The sequence below is a fragment of the Orbicella franksi genome, chromosome 10 (assembly GCF_964199315.1).
Source record: "Orbicella franksi chromosome 10, jaOrbFran1.1, whole genome shotgun sequence".
Lineage (NCBI taxonomy): Eukaryota > Metazoa > Cnidaria > Anthozoa > Scleractinia > Merulinidae > Orbicella > Orbicella franksi.
The window spans coordinates 25593013-25615647 of NC_138154.1; the positions used below are offsets into that span (position 1 = coordinate 25593013).

The 22635-nt window shown below is 38.0% G+C and overlaps 2 protein-coding genes across 4 annotated transcripts; one reads left to right on the plus strand and one right to left on the minus strand.

The window, feature by feature from the left end:
- Positions 1–1063: 1063 nt before the first annotated feature.
- On the minus strand, positions 1064–10982 carry LOC145499359 (beta-1,4-N-acetylgalactosaminyltransferase 3-like). Of its 3 annotated transcripts, XM_081478880.1 has the most exons (5): positions 10902–10982; positions 7443–8615; positions 6035–6554; positions 2634–2778; positions 1064–1735 (listed from the first exon to the last, which is right to left on the minus strand). In XM_081478880.1, exons 2-5 carry the CDS (start codon positions 8477–8479, stop codon positions 1587–1589), a joined length of 1851 nt encoding a protein of 616 aa, XP_081335006.1. In that variant the 5' UTR covers positions 8480–8615; positions 10902–10982; the 3' UTR covers positions 1064–1586. The 3 variants fall into 3 exon arrangements, with proteins under 3 accessions (XP_081335006.1, XP_081335007.1, XP_081335008.1); XM_081478881.1 differs by lacking the exon at positions 10902–10982 and having other exon boundaries at positions 7443–8831; XM_081478882.1 differs by lacking the exons at positions 1064–1735; positions 2634–2778 and having other exon boundaries at positions 5992–6554.
- A 2032-nt stretch (positions 10983–13014) lies between these two features.
- On the plus strand, positions 13015–18849 carry LOC145499848 (uncharacterized). Its single transcript, XM_081479377.1, has 4 exons — positions 13015–13436; positions 15210–15321; positions 16156–16469; positions 18554–18849. Exons 1-4 carry the CDS (start codon positions 13089–13091, stop codon positions 18725–18727), a joined length of 948 nt encoding a protein of 315 aa, XP_081335503.1. The 5' UTR covers positions 13015–13088; the 3' UTR covers positions 18728–18849.
- Positions 18850–22635: the final 3786 nt, after the last annotated feature.

Genomic DNA, 22635 nt, shown 5'->3' on the forward strand with positions numbered 1-22635 from the left:
AAAACAATGATAAAAAAATTGATAAAAAATTCTAAAAAGCGCTAAAATATATATAATATAAAATATTTGCACGCAAAGAGTCATGTAAAAGTTTGGCACGAATTGAGTTTTTCTGTGTATTTAACACAGGGCTCAATTCCTTAATGAAATGCATTTCAAAAACTAAACAATTAAACTATATCTGCATTTCTTTATAATAGAAAATTGTTTATCCTCTAAAGCAGACTTCGTCAGCCCATGCTCCTCTATGTGCCTGCCGATTGCCGAGTATTTGTGTTCGCTGATACGTTGGTGTAAACGTTGGGTTGTGTACCCGACATAATCTGCGTCGCACAGATTACATTGAAACTTGTAAACCACGCATTGATTGCTAACAATAAGGGGCTTCTTCTCTTTCGGAGCGAGAACTTGGCCAACCTTCTTGCTCTGGAAGACAGGTTTAATGTGGACACTAATGCTGGCGCTAGCTCAAATTCTGCATTTGTATTTTGACTGAATTAGCTGATTGCTCATCTTTAAATGGTAGTGGAATCATGATACAAGGGGTGTCGTCACTTGCATTCTTGGCTGAATCGATATTGTCGATATTATGCAGAAATTTGTTGATAGATGAATTGATCAAATTGATTGGATAGTCTAAGTTAAGGAAAACAGAGCGGAGTTTGTTGCTCTAATCAGAAAACGCATCAGGAGTAGACGACAAGCGATGTGCTCGTAGACTTCCTGTGGACTGACGTTTTGAGCCTGTTACCTCTTTTGGTGATATTCATGGTGTTTTGTTTTGCTACCTCCATGGTGGATTTCAAATTGTCCGGCAAGAGTTCAATGTCGGGCACAATGGTCAGCGTGTTATCCACGTATCCGATGCTATAAAAAGAAGGGAGCTAGTTTTTCCCTTCCAGATTTTAAATCTTGAAAAGTGGAACTCTTGTTTGTCATGGTTTGTTCATGGTTTGTTGTCAGGTTTGTTCTGCGCAATTTTAACCCATTGAGTGCTAGATTTACTCGAAAAAGACGTAATTCTACAGGCTGAAAACATCGTCGCGAACCTCTCGGAAAACATTTAAATAAGAAAACTAACTTTCCCTATCGTTTTGAGCTAGTATTTTTATACTGCGGTATTAAGGTTAAGTACATAACAGACAAAACCAGACCAGACCAGAACCGGACATAGCACTTTATTTCAACACGGAGGTATGAGCTTTTTTTCAGTCCTAGCAAATAAAAGCCAACAACAAAAGCAAATCCATAACAGACATAGGTTTTACTTCCTGCCCAGTCCCACTTAATAGCAGTCCAATGTCTTGATATACACTCAGTCTTATGTTTTTAAATCCACTCAGTCCAATGTTTTGAAATACATGGAGTCCATTGTTTTGATATACACTCAGTCTCGAGTTTTAAAGCAAACCACAATCTGAGATATCAGTAAATATATTCCTTATTACGTGCTTTATCCGGTAATATTCGCGGATAGCTTACGAGTTCGGGTAAAATGTGTAAGGTCTGACAGCGGAGCGTAGTTGTAGAAAGCTGTAAGTGAAACACGCCAGATGAACTACACATTGCCCTACATATTCTCTCAGCTAATCCCATTGGCCTTGTTTGGTCTGAAAGTGATGATAGAGGCCTGGGTGCTTGATGCGTTCAACTTCCAACTTCGCGTTAAGAACGCGGTTGAGCAGATCCCAGTCCTCCCCTCCCCATTTGTACTTGAAGTCACGGGTGTTCATTCCTTTTGAAATAGAAGGGACGTTACAAGATTTAAAAGGCTCTTTACAGCAACAAAAGGAATGCAGTGAGTCAGCAGGTTTGGAGGAGGAAAGAGAGCAGGGATGGAAAGAGCCTTTGTAGTAGGACACGTGCGGAGTCGAATGATCCTACCACCGCTCATTCGGTTTCACAATACCAATGCCTTACCAAGGAGGCATGGACGAACTTTAAATATATTCTTATTTTTCTAAAAGACACATTTCTAAAAGACACATCCTTTCTTCTCTTTCAAATGCGTCTTTCGATTATTCCCTAATACCCCGGCGCCCCAACATAAATGGCATGCAGGTGTTGTGGTCTCTGGAATCATAGACCGAGACAAAAAGCTATTTAGCTAACCATTTTTGTCTAAGACGATCGAAAAATCTATTTGACATTTGAGGCTCTCAAACCTTTTGCCAACCATTGCTTCTCATAAATCACTAATCTCTCAAAGCTACTTTAAAACTGAAAAGTGTCAGACAACACAGTACATGAATTGATTTTTCGGGATCGAGACAGGCGCCTAATGCTGAGACTAATTTCGTGCCACGTAGCATAAAATAAAAAGAAAAAAAAGCTAATTACAGTATACATGCCAGAAAGTTTTTCGTGAGACGTCGAGAAGCCGAGCAGTTTTATTTTAAATACAAGGTTTTGCTCAAAAAAACTGCGTGCGAAAGCCAGTGCAAGCCCGCTTATGTGCCCGGCTTACACCGCACAACGAGTATTGCGAATTCAAAAATTTAAAGTACTCATCAAGGAAACTTGATACTGGTTTACAGGAGGAAGTAAACTATTAAAACAAAATTCGACGGAAAAAAATGCCATTGTTTTACGGAAAAGGTTTCTGTTCGATTAGCTCAAGTGGTTTTTCTTACCTCCAAACCGTATCCAGTCTGATTTATAAACACTAAGAATACCAAATCCAACGGTTTCCCAGAAGCCTTGATGATCGACAAATGTGCTGCCACAATCCAGGCGTCCAACAATAGGCATGTACACAAGTCGACCTTCTATCGTGTTCTGAAACACGTATAATTGACCTTAGTAGAATTCTACTCGTATGCGAATACAAATGCTATCGTAGCCTATCAGCCATTATATATAGTCAAGAGATTATCAAGGTAAGAGAGTGAACCCCGCATATAGGCTTTATACCTAGGGTAATCCCTCTTAAGTTATTTTTAGACGTTGTATTCAGTTCTTCCATGGATGTTACTCGCGCGTTGCGTGGATGTTTTGGTGGAGGATCTGTATATGTTTCGTTTCCTTTCAAAGCAAAAGAAACCTCCAACGCTGTGGATAAAGCTTCTTTGCGGACTACAAGCAAAGGAGCTTCGGTTTCCAAGTAGCAAAAAGCAGTTTAAGCAGCAACGGCAACAACGCTAAAGACAACGGTCATTAAAAAACGACTAAATATTCAACCTACGAGTCTCGCTAGATTTTAGATTCATTCAGTTTACATGTACTATCAGAAATATCCAAAACAGAATATGTAAGAGAGCTCCAAAGTTCGAAAAAGAAATTTTAAAAATTGGCCGTCGTATAGTTCACGTTCTCTCTAATATGCAGAATGTGGCTATTTCACGTTTTGTTTTGTGACCTTTTATAACGCACGCTTACACAGCCATTGTACTCGTTGCCATTTCCGTTGAAGTTTGCTTAATTAAACTTCCTAAAACCGAATAAACGGCAAAATAATGAACAGCCAAACGAACACAAAACAAGCGAAAACCCGGCTCAACAAAGTAGGTGGCTGAAATTGCAGAAAACATCTCTGGTATGAAACGAAACCAAAGCATATAAAATGACGTACTCGCCGTTTCGTCTTAGGTAGTTTCGAGAAAGTCGCTTCGGCTGTCCAGGCATCGCGCGAGTAACATCCTCGAAAGAACTGGGTGCCATGTCTAAAAATAACTTAAGAGGGATTACCTTGGGTAGAAGGCCTATATAAGGAATTCACTCTCCGTACCTTGATCATCTCTTGATATAGTTCACCACTAAATTTTCCTTTTCCGTAATCGGCCGTAATGGTCAAGTGGTCCGTTCTCGCGCAGACAAAATCAGGCGTTATAGTTCACCACTAAACTTTCTCTGATTCTTATTGGTGTAAATTGATCACATGACGCGATATAGTGTTTATAGGCGAAGAGACACTAGTACACTTTCAGTCCTAATAGTTATCCACTAAATTTTCTCCGATTCTTATTGGTTTAAATTGACATCTGCCATTATAATCCAACAAATATTTTCTTTTTTTTATTTATTTATTTATTTTTATAATTACATTACATTCATTAAGTTACACCTACATTGTATATTACACAACCACACACTTCTACACTACATAGTAATTTACTTAATTACTTTACATACTACTTTTACATCCACATTGTTTACTACACTACTTCACACTACTTCACACTACTTCACACTACTTCACACTACTTATACTTAACACCCGAAACGGAAATAAATCAATAAGGTTTACAACGCTTACAACACTACATAAGTTTTCTAACAATACAGAAAGAAGTGCCTGTACAATAAATATTCAATAAAAATTATACAAATAAGTGTTTCTAATTAATGAGAGGCTTCCACTTTCCTTCGTGGATTTTAAGTCGCTTGTTCTTTATGGCTATAGATCGTTCAATGGATTCTACGTGATCTAATTTTATCATGAGATGACGCAATGATGGTAAAATATTCTTCAGACGACTATGGTAAATAACTAGCTTTCCAGCGATGATAATATGATTTAAAAGCAACCAATGAGACGTTTTAATTTTTGCGTCAATCCAAAAATTATGTCACAGTCGTTTAGAGAATCGATAGCAATGTGCAAGGATTTAAGCCAAAGAACAACAGACATCCAGAATGCTACAATGAAATCACACCTACAGAAAAGATGCTCATCAGAGATTCATCTGAAACTTTGCAAAAAGTGCAGAGGGGTGAATCAATCATTTTCATTTTGTATAAGGATTTGTTGGTATAAATTATTCGACTTAGTAATTTATACTGAAAAACTCTTGTTTTAGTGTCAAGCGTGACAACATGAGGAATTTGATAGATCACTTCTCAATTAAGATCACCACTATTCTCAAACAAGGTACTAAATTTTTCTCCGATTCTTATTGGTTTAAATTGACATCTGCCATTATAATCGAACAAATATTTTCGCTCGCGCGCGATTGGTCTAAACGTGTCACGTGAACGAATATTCCCCAGCTGAAACTGGGCAATATCCGCGAATATTGCCCAATTTTCAAAACTGCGCGCGTTGCGGAAAAGATTTGAAGAATAATAAACACAATAGCCTCCATTTGGAGCGAAAATATGCTCGGATATTTGTCCTTGGACATTATCTGTTCCTCGAAGCTCACAGGTTTCCTCGAGCTGCGCTCTCGGAAAACTGTTCGCTTCCTGGAACAGATAATGTCCGCGGACAAATATCCTAGCATATATATTTTCGCGCCAAATGGAGGCTATTGTTTATATATTCCCCAATTTTCAAAACTGCGTGTGTTGCGAAAAACATTTGAAAGATAATAAACACAGTAGCCTCTATTTGGCACGAAAAAATGCACCGATATTTGTCCTTGGACAATATCTGTTTCTTGACTTCCTTGACAAAAGCTTCGTTTTCGCAACATAGCGGCCAAAATGGCATAATTTTTGTCTTGTATGTATTTCCACTTTAGGAGTATGCGAATTAGCTTTGTTAGTAAAGTTACAAGAGTCCACACAGCTACGACAGTCGCGAACGATACAAGTATATTTTCCACCATTTTGGTTGTGTTTCTTGGATTTTATCCCGGTCGACCGGGCTGAAATTGCCCGTATGAACAGGCCACAAAACTCGTCCCGGCTAAAGAATGCGGTAAATTAGGGTATAGTGAAGGGACATGCGAGCACAAAAGTTTCAATTTTTAAATTCTTTATTTTCTTTTTGCATGTTTTTGCAAGTGCATCGTGTTTCATCTCAGCCAAAAAATAAATTGAAAAGCCATTTGGCTGTGGCCCCTAAGTTGCTTTCTGTTACTCTCGTTTGGAATGTAGCAGTGTTGACCGCTTGCAAGTCATTCTCTTTATTATCTAGACGTCTTGCATTCTGATTGACTTTGCTGAATTTTCGCGTGGAGCGTGCATAAGTCACAAAAGTGACGCGCGACATTCTGGGCGATGGGATTTTAAGATTTTCCTATTAAATCATGATGAAGAGGTAATTCAAAAGAATCTCATTACATAAAGTACATTGTATCTACCAACTCACCTTTCTAACGCTGTCCATAATGTCTACAGGCACATCGATATGAAGATCAAACAGGAACAATAGATCATGCTCGTTTGGAACACGCTCAACAGCCTTGTTCAACGCTAGCGTCTTGTAAAATTTCCCTTGCAGCGTGATAACCGTGTGTCTGGTTCTAAGAAGAGAAGTGTCAAACGCCTTCAAGAGGTTGATATCTTCGCTCTCAAAGTCAACAACAATGACGTGGAAATTCTTATCGCCAGTCAATAAGCTGGCAACTGTGAGCTCATTGACAAAATGATAAACCCATCTTCCTTGATCTTTGACAGGAAGAATAAAGTACACTGTGGCGTTGAAGTTCCAGTCCATACCTTCAGGGAAGCACAAGCCGTCACTGAGCTTTTTGTGAAAGACATGCTCTGACAGGCGAAATGATTGACTGCTGTCATTTAAGCCGAGCTCTAAATCCACAGAGTAACGATCACCATAAACTGGATCTGACTTCTGCATAACTTTGTGAATTCTTCTCAAAAAGTACTTCCTAGTTGGAAAGCGAAATTAAACACTTTTATTTTTTTCTCGTTTAGTATCAATCAACAGTGCATGCTATATAAAGATATCCCGGTTATGCCAGTCCATCAGTCATTCCGTCAATCAGTCAGTCAGTCAGTCAGTCAGTCAATCAGTCGTTCGGTCCGTCCATCCTTCCGTCCGTCTGTCTGTCTGTTTGTCTGTCTGTCTGTCTTTCTGTCTGTCAGGCAGTCAGTCAGTAAGTCAGTTAAGCAGTCAGTATGTCAGCCAGGAGTTAATTAAGTAGTGAATTTCCAAGTAAAACCTTAATACCCGCTTTCAGTGTAATGTGCACAGGCGACATCTTTCGACCATTTTTCGTTATGCCTGTGCCATCTTTCGACGTGCCACGTAAACGGCTGAAAGACCGTTTAACTGTGAAACATTTCAATCTTTCCGGTTATTAGAGGAAGAAATGACAAATAAATGATAATTACTGACCTCAAATGACTGAAGAAGATTGCGGACTTTTCATGTTTCCCGATTCACGGGATAATTCAAACGGTTTTAGTGTAGTCGACCGGCTCTCAATAGTCACTTCCTGTAGAATTGCTGCCGCTACCTACTGCTACCGCTACCGCTTTTAACATTCGCATGGTGTAAAACATTCAAAACAGTCGGTTTATTTCTCCCCGAATGACTTCTTGATACTCCTAACATTAGTTTGATGTCAAATAAATCCATCTTTTATCACTAAAATTCGAGTTTGACCGTAAAGAAGTAAGTTGTGCTTACATTTTTGACGTAGGCCAGGTTACTAAGCATGTTGAGAAATGTCGCTTATGCACGTAAAACTGAAAGCAGGTGTAATGCACACACACAAAAAACATATTCACTATGTTGGCGGCAGTCAACTTACTTGGAGGTCTTTAGTCGCAGAGAAGTAGTTACCTTGTCCACAACCGCTCGAACTGAATCTCCACCGGCAACTCGGTTAGGCGAACCGTCTTCGTAGTCACACATGACAGTGTCATCTCCAGGGTAAACCAAAGATTCGGTAAAATCATAACCCAGACTACTTTTGTATTCGCATGAAGTGAGGTAACTATCTTTAGGAATCAAAGGGAGGGAAAAGAAGTCCAAGTATTCCTTGCTAATTCTTTCGGATTTCTGTTTGAGTTCATCGTGATATCGTTCTGAAAGAACACTATGGTAAACATCTTTCCGTTCTGCAACCGAGATATCGTCGGAATAGAGTGATAGATATTCGGAACTGATCAGTTTGAATTCTTTTTCTTGAAAGCTTTTCCAAAATACTTGTACAAAGCCGTCACCTATGCCTTGTTTATGAAGCACTTCAAGGTAATATTTACTTCCTTTGAGAAGATACATATCTTCAGAGATTTGGTCAGGGTATTTATCCAGCTGATTTCGTTGTGCCCACGCAGTTTCACCCTCTGTGAACACTCTGGCAATCAACTGTTTTCGGTTTGGATCTTCACTTGAACTAAGCCATAACTCTGATGTATCATCCGAGACTATTGCAAAACGGTATGACATTGTGTTTGGTGGGTGAATGAAGCCAAAAATAACCTGGCCATAGTCTAAGCTGTCGTCTTCAATCTGGAATTCTGTTATACGGTACTTAAACTTTTCGTTAGGATACCGAGGAAAAAAGAGATTTTGACGTAAGTTCGGTATGTCGGAACCACACAGCTCTCGCCAGATGTGAATGTTCAGAGCGCTGAGGAAGAGTTTTACACGTGAATTGTTATTTATTGTGGATCCTGCAAGCGTAAGACTGTAATTTCCTATGTCAATCTTACGATTTGGAGGATTTTTCGAAAAGTTGTAGACGCAGTGCCAGACAAAACAGGTCAACAGAGTAAGTAAGAGACAACACTTTCCAAGTCTTTGAAGTTTGCGCGATCGAAGACATCTTTGAATAGTCCCCATATGTTGCGAATAGTTTTAGATGCGTCAGAAGCGTAGCACAGCGGACCAGGAAATTCTGATGGCAAAGTCTTTTTTTTTCAGTGCGTTATATTTAAAAGCAGAACGAAATTTTTCATCGTGCTTGTGACAGGACCACCTGAAACATTTAACAATAAGAATAAAACATTTTCATTCATTTTCAACAATCTATCTCATCGTCTGTCAGTAATACAATAAATATATTGAACTGAGATGTAAACAAAACAAGAAAATAGTGTCATCGCGTTCCCCTCCCCGTAGCATTATATTAAAAGAAGTTGTGGGGAATTTAATTCGTTGCTCAGTGCATTACGTAAATTTAACGAGAGCTAAAATTGAGGAGAACCAGTTAAACGTAGACATGGACGTAAAATCACACAACCACTGAGACAGCAAGAGTTCGTAAGCTGTTTTATTAATAAGTTTTATTTCACTTCGAGAGTTATGTCGGCATTTTAAATCCTCGAATATGCACCTGGCCTTTAATCTAAAACCTGATAGTTCCGCGGTATTCTCGTTTTGCAAGCTTTTCGAGTGTTCTCCCAACTTCCCGCGTTGGTTTATTATTGCGCCGGTAAAACATAGAAAAAGTGGTCTATTGCTTTTGTGAAATAGCTATGGAAAAAATCTTTAAAATATAGGAAATATCGGTCCGACTTTTACATAATTATCTCCTTAGCTTTACAAGCCATCGGCGAACGTATGACTTCTAGAAACCATAGGGTTAATATTCAATTAGCAAAATTCATTTCATCTTGCTTTGATCTACGAACACACCTTATTCGAAAATGGCAGCCAGTTTATTTTTCTTTTGTTTACGTGGTAATTAGCCCTCTTTGCCTCGTCAACACGTACAAAATACAAAAGAATTCTGAAGTGAAAATGAGGCAAAGAGGCAAATGACTTGCAAACAAAAGAATAATAAATTGGCCGCCATTTTGGAATAAGGTGTATATTTTTCTTTCAAATCAAACCGTTGTAACTTCAATGTTATATCATTACCTTATTACATGTTCACGATGATCATTATTACTATTTCAGTTTTAGTTTACAAGAAGGTTTTGCAACACTGTACGTATTTGTGCTCATGCAAAATTATAAAGCCAGTTGTTATTATGAAAATATCTGACAAAGGGAGGGAAATTCATTGTCCTTTCGTGATCAAGTTCCTTCCTTATTCGAGACAAATTCATAAGATGACGTAACAAACCAACAACAGGGGCTGATGGAATAAAAACACAGCCGCTGCTCAACACAAAATTAAAGGTCCAGAGGGAAGGCGAGGAAATCTTTAAGCGCTAAAAATGTTTAACAAAGGAAAGGAAAAGGCTATCGGTAGAAGACAGAAACTGTATTAATTATTTCAAGAATACTTTGACGGGAAAATGCGGGAATTTGGTGGTCGGAATCAATCATCGCGAATAACTTAAATTACGAAACGTTTGCAAGTAGTACAAACTTCATACGGTTGGCGAATTGATTCAACGATAAATTAAAACTTTGTGAATGAATTAAGGTTAGCTCTGGAAACGTGGCGTCGGAAATTTATTCAGAATTTATTTTGTTTTGTTGAAGACTATGAGTCCGCGTTTCTCTGTATTTTGCTAAATGAACTTTTGCTTGAAAGCTAAATGGAAACCAGATTCATTTACCGTGTTATGCAATTATGCATGCATCGAGTTTAAACTCAAAACTACCGGTAAACGTATAATGTTAACAAGAAAAAACTGTTCAGAATTTTTCAGAATATGGTCTGTTACTATGGCACGCTTTCGTATCCTAACGCGTTCAAACTCACCAATATTAGAAATACTTACAGGCTTCTTATATGAATTTCACGTTTCAGACATGATTCTCTCAAGAAAACTGTTTATTTGTCTTTCATTCAAATATTTGAATTCTTCAAAGAAGCATCATGTAAAATGGTAACACACAATTATTTAGCATATATAGTTCATAATTAATATATCGTACAAACACAAAACACGATCTATTTTATATTGTCTTCGACCGCTCAAATATACACACATGTGATCTTGGTAATGCAGAAACAGAGAACTTAAGGGAGAAAGGATAAAACAACGTCACGGGTCCTTGCATTTTCCTGTTGTATGGATTGTGCAATACAGCGTCTGTCATCATAGATAGTCAGAGCTTTAGGAACGAGCCAAATTATCAAACTCATTCCTGCTGTAACTTTGCTCTGTGAGCGACAACAAGCGATTCTCAATATAATGGTAACACATGATAAGCGGAAAGAAAGGTTTCGGAAATTCACACTCTTAGGCTGGCCAGCGGCGTGCGAGACTGACTTGTTTTCATATGGCTAGAGTGGGATGTTCTCCATTTTTGCTCGCGAAATCACTCGTTCGAATATCTACCTAGTGATTATGTTAATACATACCAAAATACCTCCGACTTTCACATCCTTTTCCTTATGAACTGCAAGAAAATTCTAGGTATAAATGCTTGTCTGTAGTACTCGTGAGAACAGTGCTTTTAACTAAGTATATAGTCAATATGTATCAAGTCATTCAAAACCGCCTAGGGTCTTTATTGGATAATTCACATTATAGCAGTCACGAGACAAAACTGAGTCCTCCGAGGCGACTGTTCCTCCACCAAGTTCAAATTGTGTGATTCCCTCCGAGGAAAGATAGCTGGTCCGCTGGTCCGGTCCACATGACAAAGCTTCAGCTTAATTTTTAACTTTTTTAACAGCTTTCTGGTGGTTTCTGTTAAACTAAATTAATTTAACTTGCAAGAACTGCAGGGGGTAGAGATGTCAATTGTCAGAGGCCGAAGGTGAGTTTGACGACTCACGATTGGTTATTTTAAACGAAAACCATTAGAAGGTGTCTAAAAGATGTCAAAAATATGTCAAAAACTGATAGAATAATTGGTCAATTTTTTCAACTTTATTTGTCGTCTATGAGTAAATATTAATTATAACATACTAATACTATATTATTAGCCAGCATAAGTGATTGAGGAAGTTAGGTTTTGCACTCTACATATTTCAGAAAGACGAAGGTAAAGCTGAACGTAGGAAAGAACTCGATTTTAATGTCCATCTGAGCCCATGAACTGAGACAAAAGCACGTTTGTCCCTTCGTATGAAAAGCTGTGAAAACATGTTTACAAGTTTATGGCAAGTGTCCGAAAATTACCTATCAAGTTCTATCAAGGTACAATTTCAAGTAGGATTTATTTCGAGGCAGGATCTGGAGTCCGGAGCTCAAGTCAGGCACTCGAGTAAGGATTTCGATTGAGGAGGAAGCCATCAAAAGTACTTTTTAACATGATATAAAAATTGTATAATTTTTTGTGTTTTAGGTACTGGACGAATTTCACTCCTCCACATCGTGTTAGATATTTTTTTTTTTGATATCGTTAATCAATGCTTTCGCAGTTGCTTACGTACCGAAGTCGCAGTTGACGTGTTCCAGAGTTGAACGGAGTGATTGGTCGCTGATCGAATATATGTCGGAGGAGGGAACTCGATTTACTCATCAAGCGATTTACTCTAATAGCTTCTAGTGGCAATTGTTCCCGTCGTGCATCATTCTGAGACGGTAATCAGTGTGATTGTTAATCTCAGGCTCACACTGGTCGATCAAATGGAACCTTTATAGTGGAATATTCTACCTTAGGTATTGTTTATATTCATGGCATCGTAATAAGTGATATGTGGAATCGCTCTGGCCTGGGACAAACCTACTACCACGCAAAATTAATTAAAATAGAAGCGGACAGCTAGATCAAGCCCACTGTTACTCGTTGGATGGCAGGGTGGGTCGCCAACCTCTTCGATTTCGTGGTCTCGAGTACAGTGATGGGGTGGAACAAGTGTAAATCATTTTATACTATCTTTTTCACAAGACCCAGGGTATCAAAACCAATGCAAATTGAGTTTGCATAAGTCCAATATAGCCAGGCAGCGTTCAAAAAGATTGAAAAATTGAAAAATTTCATCTTTAATTTTATACAGCTGTAGAAAACGTTTCCCTTCTATTGACGTCTGGGCTGATACAGTTTGTACAACTAATCAGTAAATTTTGCGACAACTTTAAAGAATTAAACGTTTTAACTCTTTCTCGGAGTTCTTTTGAGGTGAAAACTGATTTCAAGTCGATTATTCGGCTTGCCTGGGCTTCAAAGCGAGTCCTGTATTTATATTAACATGAGTTTAATCTGCATAAAAGTGAACGTGCAGGTGGACTGTTTCATATGAATGGTTTTTTTTTTTTTTTTTTAACTGGCGAAGACTCGTTTTGGCATGGTAGCTAGCCACATCCAATCTGAAAAAAGCCTATTAAGAAAATAGAAGTCAATATGGTGGACTGATAGTTTTGCTTCGCAACCGCATCTTGAGACATCGCGCGATCGTGACAGCTTCATGGTAAACATGAAGACACCTTGTAACGTCCCTCCCTCCAACACACTATTTTCCGTTTCTGAATTATTAATGATAGTAAGTTAGAATTACAGGTGAATCTTATACATACTGAGTAGTTAAGGTGTCTACGGCATCTAATCACTAGGTTTTTGACAAACTGAAATTATTTTCATCTTTCGTCTCGCAGTGATCATGGTTCCAAGTTTTCTGCTGGGTGTCATGGTTGTTTCTTCCTTGAGGCTGATTCTCGGCGCTTCCCAGCAAAGTGCTCTTTACCGAGATCAACAAATCAGCTACGGAAACTTCAAACGGGATTGGGGAAAACGTCTAACGGCAGAAAAAATCAAGGCTTTCTTGGTCAATGACCATGAATTGGACTGCCCATTCATGTGTGTCGCTGAACCCAGGTGTTTCTCGTTCAATGTAGCGACATATCCTAACTCTAGAGGTCTTTATCTGTGTGAAGTGCTAGCCACAGACAAGTACAGAGCCAAAAACGTGCTTCAAACAAACGCTACCTTTCAGCACTACAGTCCACTGGTGAGTAGAATTTAGCTTTTGCTCTACTTCTTTCGACGATGTGACGTTGCTTTCAAACACATGCTACCGTCCTATTTATTAGCGATGATACACGTTCAAGTTGAGATTTTTTATTCATGGTCGTAAAAGTCGTTTGTTTTAATTGCTCTCTCTGGAAGCAGAAGTAGAATATCACTTGAAATTCTACATTTGTTTTGTTTGTTTGTTTGTTTGTTTTCTTTTTAGTCATCACAGAATCTTTTCTGATAAACAGTGTGCAAGCTTAACGATGTAAAACACTGGCAGTTTTATTTGAAAGATTGAGCAGTGTTTAATTCATCTAACACCGTTTGCATATTAAACTGGGAGGCGGTAGTGACAACGCCAAAACGAAATGATTCCGACGATGAATTATTCAGCACTGCTGTGTTGTTTTATAAACATTTCATTCACCTTTACAATGTCTAGCAAATGAATTTTTTATTTTTTCAAAGTCACCGTCAGTGTGTAGAAAACATATAATCTAGTAAAGCTTAAAATTCATGGCAAAGGCAATTTTTTCCTCAGCAAAACAACACAAAAAAAATGTCTAGAATAACTAGCCCGCGAAAGAAAAGTTGCCACGAAACGTAATGTCACCTTACTTGATTATCTTTTATCATGTTTTCATTTCCATTACAATTTTCTCAAATGTGATTGATGCATAAACTGCCGTATTTTGCACTAATTTTGCAAAATTGTATTCGGACAAAGTAATCGGACAACTGTAATCAGACAGTTGTACATGAGCCGTTCATTGTAAGCGCTGTCAGTTAAATACACCAATCACCACATAAATAGCGAAGTGCGCGAGTGCCGTCATAACCCAGACAAACTCAGACAAACAAAACGGAATGGTGGAAGATTTGACCCTTTTTCAAGCGCGTAAGCAACTGTTCCTAAAACAATTTTTAAAATTAAACGAAAATTTGGCGTTCATTTTCCTCCTATTTCTCTCGGAACACGCTTATGTTGTCTGACTCTCGCGCGGTTCCAATAATTTGCATTCTATTTTTACACTTCGCGCGCTTCGTTATTGCAATCACTATATAGAAACAACAACCTAACCTTCAAAGCTGTAGTTGTCTTTCAAGCTATTTTCCATATATTCTTTGGAAATTGTAATAATCATATTTTAAGAATTGCTATTAAAAGCTATTTTTCAAGTCAAACTTTTTGGTAACAGGACATCGTTTCGTCCAATTTTGTCTGTAATCATACTTGTGATTAACAAATCGGACTCCCGCTGGGCTGTCGTCTGATTTTGTTGATCTCTTGTATGATTACAGACCGAATTGGTCTCCACTTGATCCTTATTACCATTATTAAAATCTTCCTCCGAATCGTACAACAGAGACAAGCTACTTAACTATAGCGAGTACAGATTAAAAACCAGGAAAACGAACGCAGAAATCGAAGTGGAGTAATTGTAAAAGCCAATCTTTTTTCATTATCATTACTTGCTGCGATAAAGCATACGCGTTAAAACATTTATTCCGTTTCTTTCATGTACTGGAACGGGTAAATAAATTATGATTAATTAGCGTAGTCTCAGCCAATCACGATAAAGTAGTTTTCTTAATCATAATATAAACTCTAAACTATTCTATTATAATCATTTTATCTGCAGACTTGCTAAAAGCACAAGTTCTTTTTGCTATCAAGTACTTATATACTTATATTATCATAAATCGAGAAAAAAGAGGCGATTCGTTCATGATTTTGTTTTGTTTGTTTTTTTTTTCTATCTCGTAGACACCATGCCAAAGCAACCCCTGTCAGAACGAAGGAGACTGTATTCCTGACTTTCACCTGAATTCATATCACTGTGACTGTAAGCCGGGATTTACTGGAACTCACTGTTCAGGTATAAGGTTATAAACCTAAATTAAAAGGGCTTTGCAGACTATTAACCGTATCAAAACACTATCGGGGCAGTAACAAATTAAGGAAGGGAGATTTACTAAAACGAGGTTATTTTTCCTCTACCTTTCTAATGTACTGGTCCTAGCCTGAAAGAACCGTCATCTCGAACTTTTTCAGTTTTCAGGGGGATTCTGCTGGGAAAATGGAAAGGATAGAAATTTGCTATCAACAGGAAAATATGTTTTTAAAATGCTTATTTATTGGTTACATCGCGGGCATGGTGGTCCGAGCCGAATTCTGACAAATTGGCTTATACAGTGTGTTCCGTGCCCCTTTAAACGTATAGTGTAGGCAAAAAGTTTAGCAACCGACTGAGAATTATCATGAAAAAAACCAAACGGCGCTCTTGAAAGCATGAATGCGATAACAACGACAAGTGACCAATTACTTGACTTACTTGACTTACACCCTTTCACTTCGTGGGAGGGTGGGGGAAGGGGGGAGCATGATTCATTAAGGAAGTCTCTCCATCCCTCTCTGTCTTGTGACTGTGTCTCCAACTGTTGCTAGTAGAAGCCTGCCTCTCTCATCTCCCCCTCAACTGACCGTCGCCAGCTGTTCCTTCGCCTCCCTCTCTATCGATTCCCTGTGGGCCGAATCGAGCAACACACTCCTTAAAATATTCTCACATTTGAGGTACGTTCAAAAACCTCTGGCCGTTACTGTTGGAAATGCTGTTGAAAATAAGTATGAAATCAGACAGCCCTTTTTGCCTCCCTTCAGACCATTGTAACTGAATTGAATTTATCACTGGTTTTTTCTGTTTTTTGAAAAGCTTGCAAATTTGACTTTGAAGATGGAATAAGTGGTTGGATAAGGACTGGAACGGTATTCAATAATCAGCCAACTTACGGTGATAACTCAAAAGCTCGCACCAGGGGACCTGCCAATCAACAAGGAGATTGGTGGATTGGAGGTTACGAACATCGACCATCCAACGACACACCAGCCGGACAGGAGCAAGGAGATCTTCCCCAAGGAACTCTTACGTCCCCACCCTTTAATATCAAGGGAAATAACCTTTCCTTCCTGATTGGTGGAGGCTGCAATATAAACTTCGTTCGGGCAGAGTTGAATGTCAGCAACCAGGTAAGAATTATATCAGATTTCGTTTCATTTGCCCTATCAGCGCAGGGCATAAACGCGTAATTCATGTCTGGTACTTTCCTAGTATTCCCATGTACATAATCTTGTCCATATCTTAAAAACACGATGGTTTATTAGCAGCTATTCTTGGCAGAGAATGAAATTCTAACAGAATACACCTGAAGCTAGATATGGTTTTCACCAGCGAATCCAGAATTGTGTGAGCATATCCGACGTTATATCTACCTTCCCACAGCACGAAATAGCAACTTTACTGTTCCGTAAAGCTGCCGTAAAGCTGCCGTAAAGCTGCCGTAAAGCTCGTATTTAGTACGAACTTTCCGGATCTTTACGAAATCATAAAGTTGAACTTTAAGGGTCTTTACGGGGTTCTGTAAAGACGCATAAGGGGATAAATTTACGGAACTTTATCGCATCGTAAAGTTGCGTGAAGCTGTACTTTACTATGTCCGTAAAGTTTTTTCAAAGCACTGTAAAGGCATCCTTTCATACGGCTTTATGGACACGTCGCGTAAAGCTGTACTTTACTATGTCCGTAATGCCCTTTTAAGGCGCTGTAAAGGCATCCTTTCATACGGCTTTATGGACATCAAAGCCAAGTAAATGCAAGCCTAGTATCGTCCGCATTTTGTTCTGTTCAGCACTCCACTAAGCTCAAGCACTTTGTTTGAAATGAAGTACTCGTGTAACTTCAGTTAAAGTAATATAGCAAGCCGGTAAGTAGTTACATAGCTGGAACATTTCTCTTTCAACTTCTTTTATCTTCTCCAATGAAAAAATTAAACGCAAGCCACAAGTTACAGTCATGTAATCATTTATTGTAAAATGTAATAAAACAGACTCAATAAGATACGTGTAGTTTCTCGGCACTGCACATGAGACGCTAAGCACAGTTTACGAATATACAATCATCAATGTATAAGTTTAAAATGGAACAGCAACTCATTGCATTTAACTTCGGAAAAATGTGTTAATTGTAAAAGTACTCTTAATTCAGACTTTTTAAGTCAACTACAGCCACTATTAATTTAACCAATTGATACCTCTGTAGATACACTTCTGACAAAAACACCACTTTGTTGTTAAAAGATTATCACCCTTTAAAAATTGAAGAAACTAAAAATATTTGATATATAATCCATCAAATGTTTTCCCTCGCTCGCGATTGGTTTAAACGCGTCTTGTGATTGAATATTCCCAGCTAAAACTGAGGAATATCCGAGAGAAATTCCTCAATTTTCAAAACCAAGTGTTTTGTGAAAAATATTTGAAGGTTAACAAAAAGATTGACAATGTCGGCGGACAAATATTCGAGCATATCTCCGCGCCAAATGGAGGCTATTGTTTATATATTCCCAAAAGCGATAGCCCAGTTAGCACGGTCAAAATTCCTCTTAAAATAATTTTTGATTCACTACTTCAAAACTGCAAATTTCCATGGAATCCTAGAGAAACCAAGGCAACGACATAGATAATATACATTTAAAGTATTCAAGAGTTTTCAAACATTGAGACTTGAAGTATTCAAGCTGAATGCCGACTTTAGCTATTCTAGAGTAGGGCGCACTTAATTAGGACATGACGTTACACATTGAGTATTCAAGATTGTTCAAGGATGTGCTCCTAACTTATTCAAATTGGATTCGAAAAAACAGACTGGATTGCAGTAGGATATTCTAGGTGTGTTTCGAGTTACGCGCTCTTGAATACCTGAGAATATTTTGGTATACTCGGCATGCGCCGATCAGCATTCGGGCGAACTCGGCTTTTGCGCAATGACTTGAATAACAGAATGCCTGGAGCCGACTGACAAAATTTCTAAGTTTCAACCAAATTACTTTCATAATTTCGAGCCAACTTGAGGTCATTTATACGTATTTTTTTTTAATATATAGACTTTTTATCTTTATATCTATGAAGCTCATATTACTTACCTCGAGGTTGCCTCTAGGTAAATGTCCGCTTCTCGTAACAAATAATATCCATGGAAATATAAATACCGTTAACTTTTTTTACACCAAACTGACATTATACTATTTTTTTATGTATCTCTTGTTATATTTCAGGTTGTCAGAAGTGCCACTGGTAAGTGCATGGAGACAATGGCTCGTGAGAACTGGGACGTTCAAGAATTTATTGGTCAGCGCGCCCAGGTTAAACTGGTTGATGCCAGTTCTGACCACTGGGGTCACATCAATTTTGATGACCTGAGAGGAGATATCAGCTGCAAACAAGACTAGGCTCAAGTTTGATACGTTTGTAAAGTTGCGTTCCACAAGCTATTCGGCATGTAGCCGCTATCAAAATGATATAGCAGTTTAGTGTATATCTGATACAAGAGGAATGAGAGAGAGCATGGTAACTTGTGACTAAAGCCTAAGTCCTTGGCATTAATTAAGGTGGTTTGATACAATAGGTGTTTTACCAACCTTCCCTTGATCTGATGATCAAGAGAAATGTTAGTTAGGCTTACATTGCAAACACAACTCTGGTGACCATTTCTACAGTTTAAATGCTTTGCATTTAATATTTTCCTCATGGAAACCCTACCCCGGGTTTTCGTTCTGTTAAGGCACAGCCGGAAATCAATTCACATTAATTTGATAGCCCTGAACTTGCTTTACGTACAAGAACATGCATACCATTTTTGTTGGTTATGACGTCATTCGACCTGCCATCTTGGATCCGCCATCTTGGATCCGCCATCTTGAATTTCACTATTTTCTTAAAAAGTCAAGAACTAACGGAAATTAATACAAAATCAAGCCAAAATGCTTCTGAAATGTACAAACTCGTGAATTTCTGCAATTTCATGAAGAAAACTGGAAAAAATACAGAATTGTGTCAAAAAAATTGATTTTTGGTTAGGCCTACATGAAATTTGCGGTTGCCATTGCAACGTCAAAAAGTGATGAACACACAATTGACATATCAAAGTTTTAGCGGAGGATGAATGAAAAGCTACTAAAAGTTTTACCCACTCACCTTTTCAAAACTTTGAAAACCCTTATAGGGGGTGTCCCCCCTACTATAGTGTGGACATGTCAAGAGATGAATTAATTCCAAACAGTTGAAGAGTTTGGGAAACTTAGCTGGTTGAAGTTTTACATCTTTCCTTTGGGTGTTCTATTGAAGAAGATATTGGCCTTCAAAAATTAATTGCAAAACTTTTGAGTGGCAAAGGTATTTTGATACATTGGCTTCAACTTCCATGGGACCGTTAATCGTGCTATGGCCTTTCAATATTCAGAACTGATAATTTTGTATCTCCATCAGAGACTGAAACACCTACGCTAATGAGGCAAATATCGTAAACAAAGATTCCCCTATTCAAAATAAGGTAAGAATAAACAAAACAACTAAAAGCCTTGTGTTGAAAACTTTGGATTACCCCAAGCCTACTCCAAGAGACAAGTTAACTCTTCCAAACTTCTGTTGCCTTAAGCGATGTTGTCTGTACGCTCGTGACCTGGTTTTAACATCGATACCTATATATTAGTAGTAGTAAGTGGAGTGAAGTGGAGTGGATTACAATTCAGGGAGTAATCGGGCGAGTAATTTCAAAATCGGACGAGCGCCCAGCTGTGCGAGTCCGATTTGAAATTACGAATACGAGGAATTGGACTGGAACCTACTTGCAGTAGAGGCTAATGCGAGGGAATATCATTAAAAAGGGATAAATGCTATTTGCATTTGAAGACTCCCTGCATTAGTCCAATGACCTAGATACGCCGCTAGCCAAAACCTCTGCAAATCATGAGTCAGAACAAACACCGGAAAACAAACTATATCCTATATGGCTTCCGTCCTTTGGCATAATATTCCTTCTTATTTGAAAAATCTTGATGTGTACCAATTTTCTAAACAAATTAAGTTATATCTCATCTATGAACAACTTGAAAATTGCATGAGGTATACGTAGCATTTTGAACATCCAATTCCTTCGAATATCCACTACTCATATAGTACGGTCTGTCTCCCTGTGTTTGCGCTTTATTTACCTGTTTCTTTCCCTTGGTCTTATTTTGTTTTGCACCTAAAAGGCAGGGGAATAACTCGGAAACCGCAAGGTTCATTTATCCCCCTGGCTCGACTTTAAGCACATATCTTTTCCATAAGTTATGGTAAATTATTGTAATTTTCTTTGCAAATGTGACGGTGTATTAAGTGTCTAGGGTAAATAAAGCATTGTTGTTGTTGTTGTTGTTGTTGTTCAATACCGAAAATGCAAGTCTGGTCTATTACTAATTAATCGTATCAATAAAAAAATTTCGAGATTATAAAATTCTTTTAAGAACTTCTTTTGCACAAAAAAGCAAGTAGTGTTTTTTCTTCTTCTTCATTTGCTTTTTCATTAATTTTAAAAACTTTAGGAAATATCTGAAAGGAAGCCACTTATTAAAGCGCAAGTAATTAAGGTGCAAATTGCGGCGAAGCTAACAGGTACGATATCCAATTGCAAAAAGCTGTAATTGGACACCTGTTATTGGACACCAACTTAATCGCGGGCCGATTACGTGACTTATTATAATACTGAGAAAATTACTTCATTTTGACTGGCTAAGAGCAGGTCAATTTATCATTAAATTTTAATTTGCACTCCAGTGCAAATGAACGCTTTCGGGTTAGTAATTTTCTCAGTCAATTATAGGTTTACACTACCCAAGAAATTTGAAACCTCTTTCAAATTACGCTAGCTCGTCTAAAGGCTTATACAATTTCGAAAGAATTTTCAAATACCACTCGTGGTGTAAATCCGTAATTGCACTCTCTTTCATACGATTACCCATACTAAGTAGGTGCGCGAAGAACCAATCACGATTGAGAATTATGACAACTAATTAAATTCACAGTTGAATCCCTACCGTTACAGAGCATAAAAATCAAACCAACTACATGTATCCAGGTTTAGTTACAGGCTCAAACTAGAAAAATAAATAGCCTAAACAAGACATTCAGTTTCCTTTGTTTGTGTCTCCAAGCCTCGCTGCCTAAAGCTGAATTTTAACATATCGAAAACAGTTTATAGAAAATGTTGTGTTTCGTCTCGCTGTTAAGATGGTTCTAAGCATTGCCTTTTTCGTTACGTCGTCAGTTCTGTCCCTCAAACATTTGGAACGTCTGGGCAAAGTTTTTTTTTTTGTTTTTTTTTTAAATCAACAAATCAGCTTTGGAAACTTCAATCTGCAGTCTGAAAGGTTGAAATGCCAGGCGATTACCTCAAGTGAAGTGAAGTGAAGTGAAAGACTTTATTTAATGAGGGTGACCCGTGACAGTAACTTAAGTTACTGATAAACTTGGGGCCCTCAGCTTAAAATAATTAGAATGCTAAAAATATATTATTTACAATAAAATGCTAAAATACGATATTATTTACAATAAAATACTTAATTAAGTTACTATTAAAAATGGTTACAAATAATAAACTGGACTTACAATTTCAAACATACTACGAATAATAAGAGCTAAAAAATTCCGTTAGTTTTCTGAGAGTAAGAATAGTATTACATAATTTAGCCTTAAACGATTTAACGGACTTCTCTGTTTTTAAAGACCGGGGTAAACTGTTCCAATCTTTAATAGTTCTGACGGCGAAAGTGCGTCCTCCCTCAGAGGCGTTTCTGTGAGAGGGGCATAATAAATTTAAATTACAATTTCTAGTACTTCTCGAATGGACGTCAGAGTTCTTCCTTAAAGATGTGTTCATGTATTCAGGTAAAGTTCTGTTTATCCTTTTGTAGGCCAGTGCACATCGATTTATATAAGCTTCTTTGTAAAAGGGGATCCAGTTTAGCTTATTAAATAAAGTGACAGTTCGACTAGTACGTTGTGCTGCAAGAATAATACGCGCAGCCCGTTTTTGCATACGGAGAACTCTCTCGAGTGCCTCTTTGTTACACGATGTCCATACTGTGCTTACATACATGAAGAGTGGTTTGATTACTGCGTTATAGTAGATCAATTTTTGATTCTTTTTCAAGTAGCAGCTTATATGGCGTAGAAGACCAATTCGTTTTGAAAGTTTGTTACATAGTTCGTCAACATGTGCTTCGTAAGTTAGGTTCTCGTCGATTATCACTCCAAGAAGTTTATGGCTACCAACTTGTTCAATTTCTGCATTTTGCATCCTAGCTTCAAATTTTCCTGC

What these genes read in the sequence shown, in the direction of transcription:
- LOC145499848 (XM_081479377.1), top strand. Translation starts at nt 13,089, where the DNA reads ATGGTTCCAAGTTTTCTGCTGGGTGTCATGGTTGTTTCTTCCTTGAGG. An exon ending in TTCAGCACTACAGTCCACTG is followed by an intron (nt 13,437 to 15,209) that starts GTGAGTAGAATT and finishes TCTATCTCGTAG; the next exon opens with ACACCATGCCAAAGCAACCC. An exon ending in AGTTGAATGTCAGCAACCAG is followed by an intron (nt 16,470 to 18,553) that starts GTAAGAATTATA and finishes GTTATATTTCAG; the next exon opens with GTTGTCAGAAGTGCCACTGG.
- LOC145499359 (XM_081478880.1), bottom strand. Translation starts at nt 8,479, where the DNA reads ATGGGGACTATTCAAAGATGTCTTCGATCGCGCAAACTTCAAAGACTT. An exon ending in CTGCGACTAAAGACCTCCAA is followed by an intron (nt 6,555 to 7,442) that starts GTAAGTTGACTG and finishes CTTTCCAACTAG; the next exon opens with GAAGTACTTTTTGAGAAGAA. An exon ending in TTATGGACAGCGTTAGAAAG is followed by an intron (nt 2,779 to 6,034) that starts GTGAGTTGGTAG and finishes TACGTGTTTCAG; the next exon opens with AACACGATAGAAGGTCGACT.